At 45.6% G+C, this 13,495-nt stretch overlaps 1 protein-coding gene across 2 annotated transcripts in view; it reads left to right on the plus strand.

Moving 5' to 3' along the window:
* Window positions 1-13,495, plus strand: part of LOC140117392 (N-acetylated-alpha-linked acidic dipeptidase 2-like) — a 55,839-nt gene that overhangs the window by 19,595 nt on the left and 22,749 nt on the right. For both annotated transcript variants that reach the window (XM_072134095.1, XM_072134096.1), the window contains exons 3-10: window positions 1,632-1,743; window positions 1,822-2,008; window positions 2,213-2,314; window positions 5,744-5,869; window positions 9,786-9,972; window positions 11,260-11,353; window positions 11,752-11,847; window positions 12,593-12,678. In XM_072134095.1, coding sequence (XP_071990196.1) covers window positions 1,632-1,743; window positions 1,822-2,008; window positions 2,213-2,314; window positions 5,744-5,869; window positions 9,786-9,972; window positions 11,260-11,353; window positions 11,752-11,847; window positions 12,593-12,678 — 990 coding nt within the window. The remainder of the gene's footprint in view (window positions 1-1,631; window positions 1,744-1,821; window positions 2,009-2,212; window positions 2,315-5,743; window positions 5,870-9,785; window positions 9,973-11,259; window positions 11,354-11,751; window positions 11,848-12,592; window positions 12,679-13,495) is intronic.

Here is a 13,495-nt window from a genome sequence, read left to right on the forward strand (position 1 = left end):
AACGGATCCAGACAGGTTCTCCGTGCCTTTAATTACAATGAACATCCCTTGTGCTAATAACAAGATAGTAATAATTATAATAGTGAATTACCGTGTTACTATAACCGTCCATTACCGCGTCACGTGCTTCCTGTTATGTGTTTGTGCTGAACACAAAATAACAGCAAACTCTTCCATGTAGGAAGCCACCAGGGATCTCCAGGGGTTGTACAGGATCAGAAAAATAGGATTTGGAATAACATGGCAAAAACACCCGTTCATTGTGTCTAATATTGCAGCTCAGCATTTGTCGTACCGATGGATTTAAGGGGTTTCAGGAAACCTCGAAAAATTAAGTGTACTTGCACTGGATTCCACTTCCAGATTCGTTTCAGCCATTCGGTGGCTTCAGTGAACCACAAGACGTCACTATTTCCACAGAGGTCCACTGTCCTGTGGACAATCAAGGCCACTGATGGGCCTAAACAAGTCCCACGAACCTTGACACTTCTGTCTCAGCCATTATTGCTGAAGATCTTTGCCATGATGTCAGAACCGGTTGAGTACACTTTTTTTTTAGTAAACCGTGCCCCAGTCACCAGGAACTTTGAAATAAATTGAAGAATCCTTAAAGGGATTGTCTGGAGGCTGTAAAACCTAGCCGCTTTCTTCCAAAAACAGTGCCACACCTGACCATGGTTTGTGCCGGTATTGCAACTCTGCTGCGTAGAGACAAATGGAGCTGAGTTACAAGCCACGTTCATCCTCCGTTCAACCCCTTTAAAGAGGACTTTTCTCCACATAACTGTAGAGAACCTAAAACATTTTGGTACCAAAAAGTTGAGCAGTCCTTAAGTAACAACAATTACCCACCATGTTCTTAGACCAAGAAGCGTAATGGAGCGTTCAAAACGGCAACCTTTAATAGTTATTTACATGTAGGACATGGGTGCACTGACACAAACTATTCTAAAACTTCTTAAAGGGGTTGTCCCATCTATGTTAGTTAGGCTCTATTCACAGGTCAGTGAATTGGTGCTTGATAGGTGGGAGTCTCAGTGATGGGACCCTCACGGATCACAAGGGTCCAATGTACCCCTGTCACACCCCAAAATGACCAGAACAGCCGGTTTGCGCTTGAATAGGATGCCCGTTTATGGATCTGATGAAGATTCCTGAGTATGTCACTCGGCTATCTCCGTCAGCTCCATACAGATGAACGTGGCAGTCTACGCATGTGCGACCAGCTGCTCCGGTCATCTCGGGTTGCGATAGGGGTATATCGGACCCCTGTTCTCTTGATCCATGTGGGTTCCATCACTGAGACTCCCACCTATCAGCAAGTTAGGGTGGATAGGGCCTAACTTGCTAGAATTGACAGCCCCTTTAATATTTGCTGGCCAGCTATATAATCATATGAAAAAAATAAACCCTATTGGTCAATAGGAAGGGACCACAACTATGAGAAGGGTTAACTTAGATGACATGGGTCTACCTATCTCCAACACTTCTATTCCTAGCTAAGAGTAAGATGGTGGCCAGGACCTACATAGTGACCCAATTTATTTGTAATGGTTCAGTATTTTGAATGGGGATTGGAAAGCGAATGTAAGACAATATTTTTTTAAAAATTGAGCCTTTTTTGATTTCAGGCTGGCTTGTGCGGCCATCAGTGGCAGTAGGTGATGACACCGGCAAACTGCTGAATATTGAGAAGGAGCTTATGTCCGAAATGAAAGCGGAGAACATAAGGACGTACCTTCGGTAAGAAAAAATCCAATTTTTTATTCAGTCGTAAAACATTTTATAATTTCTAATACCTTCACCTCCGTCTTCTTTCAGAGATTTTACAAAAATTCCCCACTTGGCGGGAACAGAACAGAACCTTCGTTTAGCCCAAAAAATCCAGTCCCAATGGAAGGAATTTGGATTGGATAAAGTGGAGCTGGTACACTACGACGTCCTGCTGTCCTATCCCAATGAGACCAGACCCAACTATATCTCCATCATTGATGAGCAGGGCACAGAGGTGAAAGGAGATTTTTTTTAAAATCCCCTCCAAATGTTAACCCTGACTACCCTAAAAATTTTGGTTGTGTTTCTTTCTTTGCTATAACCTTGGACTTCTAGAATGCTTTGTGTTTCTTGTTCTCTGCAGTTCTCTGTCCTTTACTGTGTAGACTGGGAAAGAATGAGTTGATGAAATTTTTGTAAAATTCTTTTACACTTTCAGATATTCAATACTTCCTTATCGGAGCCACCACCGGAGGGTTATGAAAACTTCACAGATATCGTTCCTCCATATAACGCATTTTCGGCTAAGGGAGAACCTGAGGTAAGTGATCTGGTGGAGAGTAGTAGGTGGTCTTCATGTAGAGTCCCATTGTTAAAGGAACGTAGTCTGAAAGTCTGATTTGATGGACAAGTCAATCCTCACTAATGATACAGAGTCATGAGAAAAGGAAAGTCCACCCTCTATGGTCTTACATAGAATGACTTGATTAAAAAAAAATCTTATGGACCTTTGGAAGTCTTAAGATTGGGTGATTACAACAGTTTTAACCAATCATCATTCATTTGCCAAAAATTGAGCCACAAAGTGTCGTCATGAATCAATATCTTGAAGAACCACTTTTATAGCTGGAACTTGGTTTGTTTATGGCTCACTTACATCTTGTCCAGATATTTGGTGGTGATGGGCTGGATCGGAGATAAGGGCGTAAGTAGGTATTAGTTCTTTTCTCTTTTCTAGCACTTGTGGTCTCTAATAAGAAAGTAATTGATGCCAGACAATCGCTTGAAGGCTATCTATGACCTTGCCATTACAACATCTGCAGGCTGTTACTTGACGTCCCATCTGACTCTAGAAGACTTTCTTGTACAGAGAGGTCCATGGCTCTTTGATCTTTGATCTCTGCTATTTTATCTCTGCCCTCTGCTGTTTGATATCCGCCCTTTTCTTTCTTTGGCCTGGATGAAGTTCTCCTGTCATGATCAACTTTCCCTCTGCAAAAGAACTTTTGGAACCCCCATCCTTTATGTTTAAAAAGCCCAATCACGTTTGGAAACTGATTTTTCAAACTGATTTTTTTTTTTTTAGAAACAAGGATCCTGATGATCCATTTCTGCAGTTTGACCTGAATTTGCCAGGATATCTTCTCCTGGGAAATGTTTTCCACTTAATCTTTCTCTATGGAATGATGGACTTGGAAATGGACTTCCAAATCCTTCTCTGATTGATGAAAAATCTGATGTAAATACTTTTGTGTAAAAAAAAAAAACTACAAAAGTGCTTAAGGAATGATACCATTATTGGCTAACCAGAATTAATGTAATTTAATTACCGTAATAAATTAATTTGTTGGAAGCTTTCAGTGCACACAGGCCCCTTCATCAGGCATGGATACAAATGAAGCACTGAGAGATGTTACACTGAGATAATTAGTACATATGGTGAGACACAATTAAGATAAGGCGGGGTAATAAAACAGGAGGTTATGGTACACAGAGAAGGGTGATGGGGGTGGGGTGGTCTAGGATGGCAGGGGTCTGGAGTGAGTGGTGGCCTAGGATGGCAGGGGTCTGGAGTGAGTGGTGGCCTAGGATGGCAGGGGTCTGGAGTCAGGGGTGGCCTAGGATGGCAGGGGTCTGGAGTCAGGGGTGGCCTAGGATGGCAGGGGTCTGGAGTCAGGGGTGGCCTAGGATGGCAGGGGTCTGGAGTCAGGGGTGGCCTAGGATGGCAGGGGTCTGGAGTCAGGGGTGGCCTAGGATGGCAGGGGTCTGGAGTCAGGGGTGGCCTAGGATGGCAGGGGTCTGGAGTCAGGGGTGGCCTAGGATGGCAGGGGTCTGGAGTCAGGGGTGGCCTAGGATGGCAGGGGTCTGGAGTCAGGGGTGGCCTAGGATGGCAGGGGTCTGGAGTCAGGGGTGGCCTAGGATGGCAGGGGTCTGGAGTCAGGGGTGGCCTAGGATGGCAGGGGTCTGGAGTCAGGGGTGGCCTAGGATGGCGGGGGTCTGGAGTCAGGGGTGGCCTAGGATGGCGGGGGTCTGGAGTCAGGGGTGGCCTAGGATGGCGGGGGTCTGGAGTCAGGGGTGGCCTAGGATGGCAGGGGTCTGGAGTCAGGGGTGGCCTAGGATGGCAGGGGTCTGGAGTCAGGGGTGGCCTAGGATGGCAGGGGTCTGGAGTCAGGGGTGGCCTAGGATGGCAGGGGTCTGGAGTCAGTCTCTTGTGGGGTTTGAAGTGAGTCCATGTAATGAGCCATAAGCCCAGGAGCAATATTGAGGCCTTGTGTCAGTGACTGGAAGGTCATCATCAGCTTGAACTCCCAGGTTTTCCTTTCTCTGCTATCCTTGATGACTTTAAGGATATTAGAGAAAGGAAAACAAAAGTATTTACATCAGATTTTTTATTTTTCTTGGCGGTACTCCTACAATTTTCACAACATACTATTTCAGATTGATGGCGGCAACAATTACTTCACTGGGGTCAATCCCCTTTGAATTGAGATTATTTCCATGTAGAGAGTCAGGACACCGCGTTCCTGCCCCTCATCCATGCACTAGCTATAGCCTGCGCCCGTTCCACCTTTCTCTGAGGAATGATGGACTTGGAAATGGTCTTCAACAATTCCCTTTTCCAGAGTTGATGAGCTCTTTCCCCTTCTAATTGTATAACCTCATACCTGAATGCTTTGGTTCAGCAAACTGCCAGAGCTGTGGCATTTATGGAGGTGGTCACACTTGCTGATGATCATTTTATCAAGGCATTTAATGTAGACGCATTAGTTTCAGTGGAATCTGACCAGGGGCATTTATCAGGATCTGTACACCAATTTTTTGGCATGCAAGTGTTAAAATAATCACAATTCCTGGCACGTGGGCAGGATTTGTGATTATTTCCCCCGTTAAGCCACCTCTTTGCCACGTGAAGTAAGTAGCGAAGGGGGCTGGCACGGGCGTTTCTGCCCCACATCTGCGCACTATAGACTGCACCCGTTTAGGATCGAATTGCCGCAGGTCCAAGTACAACAGGACCACTTGTTGGATACATGAGGAAGCAGGATATATCAGGAGAAGATAAGGTGTACTTTTTCTGTTTATCATGTCTGTAAAGTTATCCATCACTGAAACTTATATGGTCTGAGGTTTATGTAATGCATTTTAGGAGCATTAATGGAGCCCTTCGGACTACTGCCCCCTCCCCAGACTGTTGGGCCCCACCCCCTCCCCAGACTGTTGGGCCCCACCCCCTCCCCAGACTGTTGGGCCCCACCCCCTCCCCAGACTGTTGGGCCCCACCCCCTCCCCAGACTGTTGGGCCCCACCCCCTCCCCAGACTGTTGGGCCCCACCCCCTCCCCAGACTGTTGGGCCCCACCCCCCCGACTGCTGGGCCCCACCCCCCCTGACTGCTGAGGCCGCCTGACTGCTGAGTCCATCTTATTTAGGAGCTTCTAATACAGCATTCACTTCCAGCTCATTGTGTAATATGAGAAGCTCAAGAATGTATTTGGTTGGAAGCAAAAGTAGACAAGATTCCTTTGATGTCCTGTCTTCAATCCCAGATTCATCTGCATCCTCTCTCACAGATCTGGATGGGGATGTGGTTAGAAAAACTTCCCACAGTGTAAATGAGAAAATCTGAGTTCTGAGATCACAGCTCTGATGTTGACCAACTTCACAGACCACAAAAATTTCTAAAGTGACATGTATTATGCTTGTTCTTTTATGGCCGCCATCAACTCATTCTCCGTTTCTGGTTGTCACAGGGAGAGCTGGTCTATGTGAATTATGGCCGAACAGAAGATTTTTTTTTTCTGGAGCGGAACTTAAGCATCAATTGCACTGGGAAAATCGTCATCGCAAGATACGGCAAAATCTTCCGGGGAAACAAAGTAAGAACATAAGTTTATTTCACATTTTTGTGGTCGCTATTAGTTTGTTCACATTCATAGATTTTAGTTAATTTTACTTCCTTTTATATGTGGAAAGTCTTCCGCGTGCTTGTAGATGTTCCTATCTTAATATGAGCCAAGGGAAGGGGATGGTGAAATTAGAATAGAAAGAAAAGATACAATTTTAATAAATTTAACAATTCCAAGATAAATACAAAGTAAGGAGCTCAACCCTAACAGGGGGAGCACAAAATGTACAGTATGGAGGAGGCCTCAAAGTGGATGTTTAGTTGCTTTCTAAAGGGGTTTCCACCTTCCACATTGATAAACTCAATTTTGGGTTCTTTAGATAATCAATGTAAAATCCTGGTCTCTTCCCCCCCACCCCACCTAGGCCTCTGATACCAATGACCTAATCTTAAAATTACAGACAGGCAGATCCAAACTCTAAGTTCAGGTGCATCCCGGACATATTGCCGTACAGCCAACCCGGCAAACTGATGTCCCTAGCTACTAACCATTGCTGTGATTGGTCAGAGAGACACCCCTGATCAATCACAGCCATGGCTAGTAGCTAATGCAATCAATTTGCCAGATTGACTGTAAGGTGGCCAATTTGGCAATATGACCGGGGCACAGGATACACACAAACTTAAAGTTCAGATCCGCTCCTCTCTTCTTGGTAGAGGTCCCACACGTGTCACCCTCAACAGGAGCTGTGTAGAGATGTCACAGTAGGTGTGACAAATTATGTCATAATATGCGGTGTGGAGCCTTGAGGAGTTTCGAAAGGAGGGAAGGGTACAGTCTCAACTTGTGGAGATCACCAACTGGTGTAGGACAGTGTCCCCTGGGAAAATTTAAAAAAATGTATGCATGTTCGCTCTCTACCAGGTAGAAGGACACTGTCTTTCTAGTACCACCTCACACTGCTGTTCTTAGACCTCTATATTGAACGTCTACACTGACCCTCCCTTCTGCTTTGAGTTACAGCTGTAGCAGGATTCTGATTGGATACTAGAGCAGTTACTAAGATCAGAGGGGAGTGGCCATGGAAATGTTTAATGCAAAGATCTTAGAGCACTGCAGTGTCGGGACACTCCCCCTGCAATGCAAATCTTTATTTCACAGTCCTGCTGCTACTAACTACATCCACAAAGGAATGATTACACAGTTGTCTGCAATTTTGCATAGACGGCACTGCCGACACCCCTGTGTGGGTGCTGCAGGGAATACCGCAAAGTTTACTTATCACCCAAGGATCAAATTGTCATTCTGACCCTAGTAAGGACAACCTCTGAACGTCATTGGTATACAGAATGTGTGTCTGGGGGGGGAAGTGGGTCGGGTTTACGCCAAAAAATTACTACTTTTTAGTCTTCATTGCGCAAGTAATAGCATTGCTTTTGAGCTTCTAAGTTGAGTTGATGTCTGCCAGATTTACCAACTTTTTTCCCAAAAATCCAAACATTTGTCAAAATTGTACGCTCAGTACTGTGCAGTTTAGGAAGTGGAGTAACATCTCTGGAGAGTTAGACTTAGCGCCCCCCTCCCAAGTTATGTGGGGAATGCGTGGAGAACCAAGGAGCTTAATTTCCTTTTGTCAACTCCCACCGTGAGCGTCGTGCCATGTAACGTGCAGCCGGGACCGGTTATGTGTCTAGTCCTTCTGATCCATGGAGCAGGTGAAAGATCTCACCACTTGACTTGTTGATGACTCCACCTCTAGGACCATCCATGGTTCCTACCAATTACTCCAGGAATGTTGTATCAGTCGCCCGGCCCCAGCTCCCTGCTGTGTCAACAACTTGTGAGAGGTGGGAGAAGCCCACTCAGCACATTGTCAGGTCAGATGTGACCCGCTCCACTGGTTGTGGGATGTTAATGAATATCCCAAGTAAACCGCATGGTTCCAGAGTAGTGTGTGCACATGTACTCCCACCATTTACATGAATATGCGCTGACACTATGTCATCAAAACTATGGGCATTATACATAACCATAGTTGCCGTCCTATGAAATATATAATTTCTTCCCTATTTTAGATCTCTGCTTGCTGTTAGTCAATGAAAACACTCCCTATAGAATTGTATCCAGTCTAGAGAATGCTCTGTGAGCTAAACAGCCTGGACTGCAGACTGATACATTGTGGCAAACTACCAAAATGATTTGTATATCGGATTGTCTTTAGTTTACAGAGCATTGTACATCAGAGGTTGGGAATTTTTTGGGTGAGAGAGCCATGAACGCAACCTATTTTATAATGTAATTCCTTGAGAGCCATACAATATGCACACAGCACATGCCCCCCAGTGGATGGGTAGCCACAGCACATGCCCCCCAGTGGATGGGTAGCCACAGCACATGCCCCCCAGTGGATGGGTAGCCACAGCGCATGCCCCCCAGTGGATGGGTAGCCACAGCACATGCCCCCCAGTGGATGGGTAGCCACAGCAGATGCCCCCCAGTGGATGGGTAGCCACAGCACATGCCCCCCAGTGGATGGGTAGCCACAGCACATGCCCCCCAGTGGATGGGTAGCCACAGCAGATGCCCCCCAGTGGATGGGTAGCCACAGCACATGCCCCCCAGTGGATGGGTAGCCACAGCAGATGCCCCCCAGTGGATGGGTAGCCACAGCACATGCCCCCCAGTGGATGGGTAGCCACAGCACATGCCCCCCAGTGGATGGGTAGCCACAGCACATGCCCCCCAGTGGATGGGTAGCCACAGCACATGCCCCCCAGTGGATGGGTAGCCACAGCACAAAATTAAAATAAATAATACTCGCCTACCTGCGCTCCCTGCAGCTGGCTGTACATAGCTAGCTTTGCTCTCAGCTGATAATTGCTGCATTAAGTCTAGACAACGCTCTGTGAGCTAAACAGCCTGGACTCCAGACTGAGACAATGTAACAAACCAGTAGAGAGATCTTTACAGTTGCTGAGGATGTATTTAACTCATAGAGTTGGACATTATTCCTGTTATTATATTCATGAATAAAATGATAAAGTTAAACATTTGTAATCAGTTTTTGTTGACTATTCTATCCCTGTATATAGCTAGTCCTGCGGGGACCACTGTATCCAGCCTAGACTATACTCTGTGAGCCAAATAGTCCAGTCTTAAGACTGATATATTGTAGCAAAGCACCAGAAAGATCTCTGCGTGTGCGTCTGTGGTGTTTAGCTCCTAGAGCATTGTCTAGACTGGATGTTGAGGTCTCTATGGAGAGCAGGGCTTGCTATGTACAGGTTTTGTAGTCTGTATTTAGAATGATATCCAGTCTAAACAATGCTCTGTGAGTTCAGCACAAATGTATCAGTCTGGAGTCCAGGCTGTGGAGCTCACAGAGCATTGTCTAGACCGGATACACTGTCTTTGCTAGGTATGTACAGGGTTTACTGTATGCAGGGACCTCATTCACTGCCAGCAAAATCAAATGGTCTGTGAATGCAACAGATGTGACATTGGTTAATAAGTGATACATTTGGTAACTATTTTTTGTACCTTTTTAGACTGTCTACTCTAGGCTTACACCACTTTTTAGTGGATTACTTTGCATCAGAATTTTGTATCAGAATTTTGACTCCCTTTGTTGCGTATAAAGCTCCACCACTTTCTGACACCCCCTTTCTAATAAGCCCCTGTATAAAACACATAATGAATTAACAGATTTTTTCAGTTTTTTTTTATAGTGATTTATGGATATTCCATGTGTTATAGCCACAAAAATGGCTTTTCCTATGGAAGGTCCAACATCCGCCCAGTATCTCGTATTTAGCACTTTTCAGAACTTCCATAGAAGCGAATAGAAATAACTATCCATGTGCAGCCTCCTTCCCTTACAGACCGTTGGATTGGTGGAGATCCTCATGGGAGGACTCCTTTACAGATACTCATTACTTATCCATAGGTGAAGAATGCCATATTGGCAGGAGCCAAGGGGATCATCCTGTTTTCGGATCCCGCTGATTCTTGTGCACCGGGTGTCGAGCCCTATCCTAACGGTTGGAACTTGCCAGGTGGTGGCGTCCAACGTGGTAACGTCCTCAATCTTGAAGGAGCTGGGGACCCTCTAACTCCAGGATATCCTGCAAAAGGTGAGTGACAATATCCAGAGTTATAATCTCTACCTTGTCCATAGGTGGCTACAAAGAGAGTCTCCCACTCTGGAGGAACCAACCAATGTCCTGGAGCTACACAGACAACCCAATGCATTCACTGGGAAAAGTGTAATGCTTCATGTCCCCTGCGGAGGCACTGTTTGAAAATTAAGCACTTAGGGGGTCATTTACCAAGGGCCCGAATCGCGTTTTTCCGACGTGTTATCCGAAAATTTCCGATTTGCGACGATTTTTTTTGGCGCACGCGATCGGATTGTGGCGCATCGGTGTCGGCATCCACGCGACGGAAATCGGGGGGCGTGGCCATACGAAAACCCGATGGATTCGGAAAAACCGCCGCATTTTTTTAAAAAAAGTGTCGCTTGACACGCACTTACCTGCACCCACCATAGGACGGTGAACTTCAGTGTACTCCAATGAACTTCAGTGCAGCAGCGACACCTGGTGGACGTCGGAGGAACTACCTTAGTGAATCCCGGCAGAACCTGAATCCTCCGCAGAGAACTGCGGAGATGTGATTTATACAATCCAAATGGTTCATGACTAATCTCCTTTCCAGGACCTTATGATAGTAATCATAAACACAATATTAAGGTCCTGGAAGGTAGATTGGACATGAATGTCTGGTTTATAAGGTAACTAGGATTCTGTACTTTACACTTCAAGAAAGCGGTGCAGAACTATTATTAGATGTATATGGGTAAATTATCTAATATCCTGCCCCCAAATTACAAAAAACATGGCCAGCCCCTTTAAGAATTGGCTCTATAAAACTGAACATAAATGGCAGTGTTGGGAGTCGTTCATATACATCATTTAGAAAAGGGCCCCCCATGGCTACGCATTCCCAAAGACCTGAATTAAGACTGGCCATAGATTTGGGGTCAGCCATGCTCTCGATATAGGTGCAGGACCTACAGTTGGGACCATCAGACATTAAGTATTTATAACATATAGATGCTGTCCAAGAGAACATCCAAATTCCTTAAAGTGGTTTCCTAAATGAATAAGGAGACAGTCTCCTGCCTAGTCCCTCCTTCTATTTCCCAAGAAAGAGAGTGCTAATAAAGATCCATGGTTGGCCATGGACTCGATGGGCCTCGTGTATGGCCACAGTAGAAGGAATACACGGAGTAGATTTGTATATGTGGTCGGCCATGGACTCGATGGGCCTCGTGTTTGGCCACAGTAGTAGGAAAACACGGAGTGGATTTGTACATGTGGTCGTGACATGTGATGTCTTGTGATTTTCCTCTCTGGCAGAATATATGTATCGATACAAGGCAGATGAAGGAGCCGGGCTTCCCAGAATTCCTGTCCATCCCATAGGATACCACGACGCAGAGAAAATACTTAGGTATGTCCATAATATTTATTTACATGTAGAAGCCAAGTGAATTATAGTAGTTGTGACCCCAATTTATACCCTAACCAATTGTTGTGGCTGCCAGAAAATGTGATCTCTGGGAGCCCGCAAGTTGCCATAGAGCATCTAGGGCTATGCTTCACATGCTATGCACGCCCCGCCTCCCAGGGGGTTTTCTAGAGTTCTCATAAAACCCACTTTAAGCTTTCTTTATATCAGAGGATAATCTAAATGCAAATAATATTGGAAGCAGCCTTCATGTTATCTGGAAGAAAAATATCTCCAAATATGGCTGACAGGAAGTAACCTAGTCACTTCCTCTGAAAGACCACGCCCACTTTCATGCCACTTCCTGTCTTGCTTACCTCTCTGTTTTCATTTTCCTCCAGGTTAATGGGCGGCAAAGCCTCACCATCTTCATGGAAAGGAAATCTGAATGTCTCGTATAGCATCGGGCCAGGATTTATAGGGACCCACTCCACGGAGTAAGCTCAGATTTACATTGATATACAGATCGCTCTATTTTAGTATAGAAACACATTGCATTTTAAAGGGTTTGCACAGGGTTAGGAAAGCAAGGCTGCTTATTCCTACAATAGCGCCACACCTGCTTAGAGGTTAGATAAAGTATTGCAGCTCAATTAACTTTTATTGGGGGTCAATGCATTACCACAAACGACCTGTAGACAGTGGCGGCGCTGTTTGTGGAGCAAAGCAACCTAAATTTTGATTGACGTTCATATATATAAGATGTCTTTGGCTTGTCAGTAGGATGGTGTTGTACTGCGCCACTGCCCCTGCGGCATTCATTATGTTGATGGCTGCAGTATCTGGTATAATCGGGCCCGGTACAGCAGTGTAATTCCAGCCGCCCCCAGCCTGACATTACACGCAGGTCGTGCGATTGTAAAGTGCTTCCTCGCCTCCATCCTGACAGATAAAAGCGTCCGATTTGGGGTTTTAATGGAAAGTAACCTTTGCGGAAATGTCACGGCGTCTGGGCGCAGACAGATAACCGTGTACCTTATCATCAGGACGACTCTAACGCTGGAAATGTTACTGGGAATTAAAGGGAAACTCCTGTCAGAGTGTTGGGGTAGTTGTCTCTTATATCCAGTTTCCGTGTATATATTTAGTAACCTACAGGGAAGCGAAGGAGCGTTACAGACGCCCTCGTAGTACAGTCATGTTGTGTCTGTAATCAGTAACATAACCAAATTACCCTTCCAGGCAGGTCAGGATGCACGTGTACACCAACAACCAGGTCAACAGGATCTATAATGTCATCGGGACCATCCGGGGAGCAGTAGAGCCAGGTATGAAGAAAAACGATGACCTACTGTGAAAGGTGGGACCTGGACAATTACATTTCAGTGGTTCAGATGTCTAGTATTTAACATACTCCAGAGCTGCACTCACTATTCTGCTGCTGGTGCAGTCACTGTGTACATACATGACATTACTTATCCTGTACTGATCCTGAGTTACCTCCTGTATTATACTCCAGAGCTGCACTCACTATTCTGCTGCTGGTGCAGTCACTGTGTACATACATGACATTACTTATCCTGTACTGATCCTGAGTTACATCCTGTATTATACTCCAGAGCTGCACTCACTATTCTGCTGCTGGTGCAGTCACTGTGTACATACATGACATTACTTATCCTGTACTGATCCTGAGTTACATGCTGTATTATACTCCAGAGCTGCACTCACTATTCTGCTGCTGGTGCAGTCACTGTGTACATACATGACATTACTTATCCTGTAGTGATCCTGAGTTACATCCTGTATTATACTCCAGAGCTGCACTCACTATTCTGCTGGTGCAGTCACTGTGTACATACATGACATTACTTATCCTGTACTGATCCTGAGTTACATCCTGTATTACACCCCAGAGCTGCACTCACTATTCTGCTGCTGGTGCAGTCACTGTGTACATACATGACATTACTCATCCTGTACTGATCCCGAGTTACATCCTGTATTATACTCCAGAGCTGCACTCACTATTCTGCTGCTGGTGCAGTCACTGTGTACATACATGACATTACTCATCCTGTACTGATCCCGAGTTACATCCTGTATTATACTCCAGAGCTGCACTCACTATTCTGCTGCTGGTGC

The sequence above is a fragment of the Engystomops pustulosus genome, chromosome 2, assembly GCF_040894005.1.
Source record: "Engystomops pustulosus chromosome 2, aEngPut4.maternal, whole genome shotgun sequence".
Classification (NCBI taxonomy): domain Eukaryota; kingdom Metazoa; phylum Chordata; class Amphibia; order Anura; family Leptodactylidae; genus Engystomops; species Engystomops pustulosus.